Below are 2,198 nucleotides of genomic sequence, written 5' to 3'. Positions count from 1 at the left end.
AATTATTATGATCAGTAGGTATGTTATGAAACCTGGAATTAAAAAATGTAAAAATATTAATCGTTACACCTGTATTCACTGAAAGTTATATGTATAACAATTTACACTAAATATTTTGTAAAAAAATAAAATAATAAAATATATTTTAATTTTTTATTTTGTTAATTCTGAAGTTATCTATATCTACATCTATAAAATAAGTTAATAAACAACTATTGATTAGAATCTAAAAAATTATCGATCTGCAACTGTAATAACTCCATTCTTTTATTATGTTCTTGGCTTTTTCTTTCATTTTCAGCTGTGGCAAATTCTATTTTCTTATTTTTTAACTCCAATTCCTTTTCTGCTATTTTAGTTTGTAACGAAATTAATTCTTTTCTTGTATCAGCTATATAATTATACTTTTCATTTAATTTTTCCTTCTCACCACCTTTTTTCTTGTTTGTTAATAACTTCGGATTAATTGGTTTCCGTATCTGATTACTACTTAAATTTGTCCATCTTAAGGAATGCTTTGTACCAAACATATTAATTTCTACTTCTAAAGTAAATCAAAAGAAAAATGTGTTACAAAAAGATAAAACATAATACTGTATTGCCCTACTTATTCCCCAAAGATTCAATAAGAGCCATAAAAAATATTAGTTGCATACTCGATACCTGTCGTAAGAAATTCGTGTTTAATAATCTTACTGTTAACAAACCTGCATCTTTATGACTTTCTGTTATATTTGTAATATCAGCGGTTCATGCTCGCCTACATTTTCTACGGTGGAATCTGTATCTACAGATAACGAAGCAGATGGAACTGCAAGAAAAAAACACTTTAATATGTTAGTATCTAAATGTTTTGTACCTGCATTACTATCATCACCATCATGTATTGATGGTAATCCCTCGACACTTATGGCTATAATACCAAGTAATTTTTCTTCGTAATCCGTATAGGGAATAAAAGTGAATGTTCCTCCTCCTGTCCAATATTGTTCATATTTGTTCTTAGCATGTTTTTTTCTTACAAGTCTCTTCAAACCTTCATATTTTGTTTTCAACATTTTATCAGTTCTAGGAATTGTGCCACTTTCTGCATTAAATTGTTTTGTAATTTCAGCCCAAGCGATATTCTTTTGATGCCACATGGCTGCATCGGTTTTTTTGTTTTCTAATATTTCAGCTCTTTTCAATACCAATTCAACTAGTAATCGGGTTTCACTGTTTGTAAAATTTTGGGATCTGTCTCGCTTAGATTTTTCACTTTCATCCATAATTACTAACCTATAATGAATTCCGATATTATTGTACTATATAATACATAGGTATAAAACCGCAACTATATATACTTACCTCTGCGTATTTTTGTTGTAAATTATGTAACTTATTTCAATTTTTAAAGCAAGTCTAACCGTCTAACCTCAAACAACTAGCTAATTCCGATCAAAACTAACTCCTCTTCTTCTTTAATTTGGTGTCATGTGGATTTTCATCTACTAATTTTATGAAAACATTCACCAACTATTAAACTACTTGCAGTTAGTAACCAAGAAGTTTATTTTAAATGAAAAGATCCATGCGCAATAAATCTGATATGTAAATTTAACTACTGGTTAATTACTCCTCACTTTATTCATAGGTGAAAAAAANTTTAATATGTAGAGAAAAGAGAAAAAAATTAACTGACTTATTAGGAGCTTCTGATTTAAAGTATAGCGATTTTTTTATTTCAAATTTAAGACAACTGTAAATTTCAAGACAATAATATGTATCAGGATTCGGCAAAAAAAAAAAAGACAGAAAATTTTTTCTCTATACAGGAAGTTGATGATATAGTCTTCAAAGTTTAACGACAGATTCTACGTCACAGATCAATAAAAGTATAGATACTTAATAAACTCGAGTTTAAAATACTTATTATTTTATATTTCCATCTTTCAATTATTATTTTTTACCCAATATACGTAAATATATGCCAAAAGTTGCAACAGAAACTTGGCAGCAGCGCACGAGTATGGTGAGTTTATTATTTCTAAGTTGGCAATCTTTGTCATTTATTGTATAGGTACACAATATGTTACGTGATCTCTCGCACTGTTGATTGCTTTATCCTGTAAAATGCCGGATGAAGAACAGAGTTTGTAGAAAGGAAAATTTGTGACCAAAAGAAAGTATGAGCGCTTGAGAATTAGAACAGAAAATTG

General features: G+C 28.7%; 1 protein-coding gene across 1 annotated transcript; it reads right to left on the bottom strand.

Annotated features, from left to right (window-relative positions):
• Nucleotides 1-212: 212 nt before the first annotated feature.
• On the bottom strand, nucleotides 213-1,268 carry LOC111691949. The gene is made up of 3 exons (XM_023455501.1): nucleotides 860-1,268; nucleotides 761-811; nucleotides 213-544 (listed from the first exon to the last, which is right to left on the bottom strand). The coding sequence occupies exons 1-3, from the start codon at nucleotides 1,266-1,268 to the stop codon at nucleotides 213-215; spliced, it is 792 nt and encodes a 263-aa protein (XP_023311269.1).
• Between the last annotated feature and the right edge of the window lie 930 nt (nucleotides 1,269-2,198).

Source organism: Anoplophora glabripennis, unplaced genomic scaffold (assembly GCF_000390285.2).
Source record: "Anoplophora glabripennis isolate ALB-LARVAE unplaced genomic scaffold, Agla_2.0 scaffold703, whole genome shotgun sequence".
Taxonomy (NCBI): Eukaryota; Metazoa; Arthropoda; class Insecta; order Coleoptera; family Cerambycidae; genus Anoplophora; species Anoplophora glabripennis.
The sequence above is the reverse complement of the archived record's forward strand: the minus strand, read 5'-3'. Positions and strand labels throughout refer to the sequence as shown.

What these genes read in the sequence shown, in the direction of transcription:
- LOC111691949 (XM_023455501.1), bottom strand. Translation starts at nt 1,268, where the DNA reads ATGGATGAAAGTGAAAAATCTAAGCGAGACAGATCCCAAAATTTTACA. An exon ending in TGGTGATGATAGTAATGCAG is followed by an intron (nt 812 to 859) that starts GTACAAAACATT and finishes TTTTTCTTGCAG; the next exon opens with TTCCATCTGCTTCGTTATCT. An exon ending in TTCCACCGTAGAAAATGTAG is followed by an intron (nt 545 to 760) that starts GCGAGCATGAAC and finishes GATTTACTTTAG; the next exon opens with AAGTAGAAATTAATATGTTT.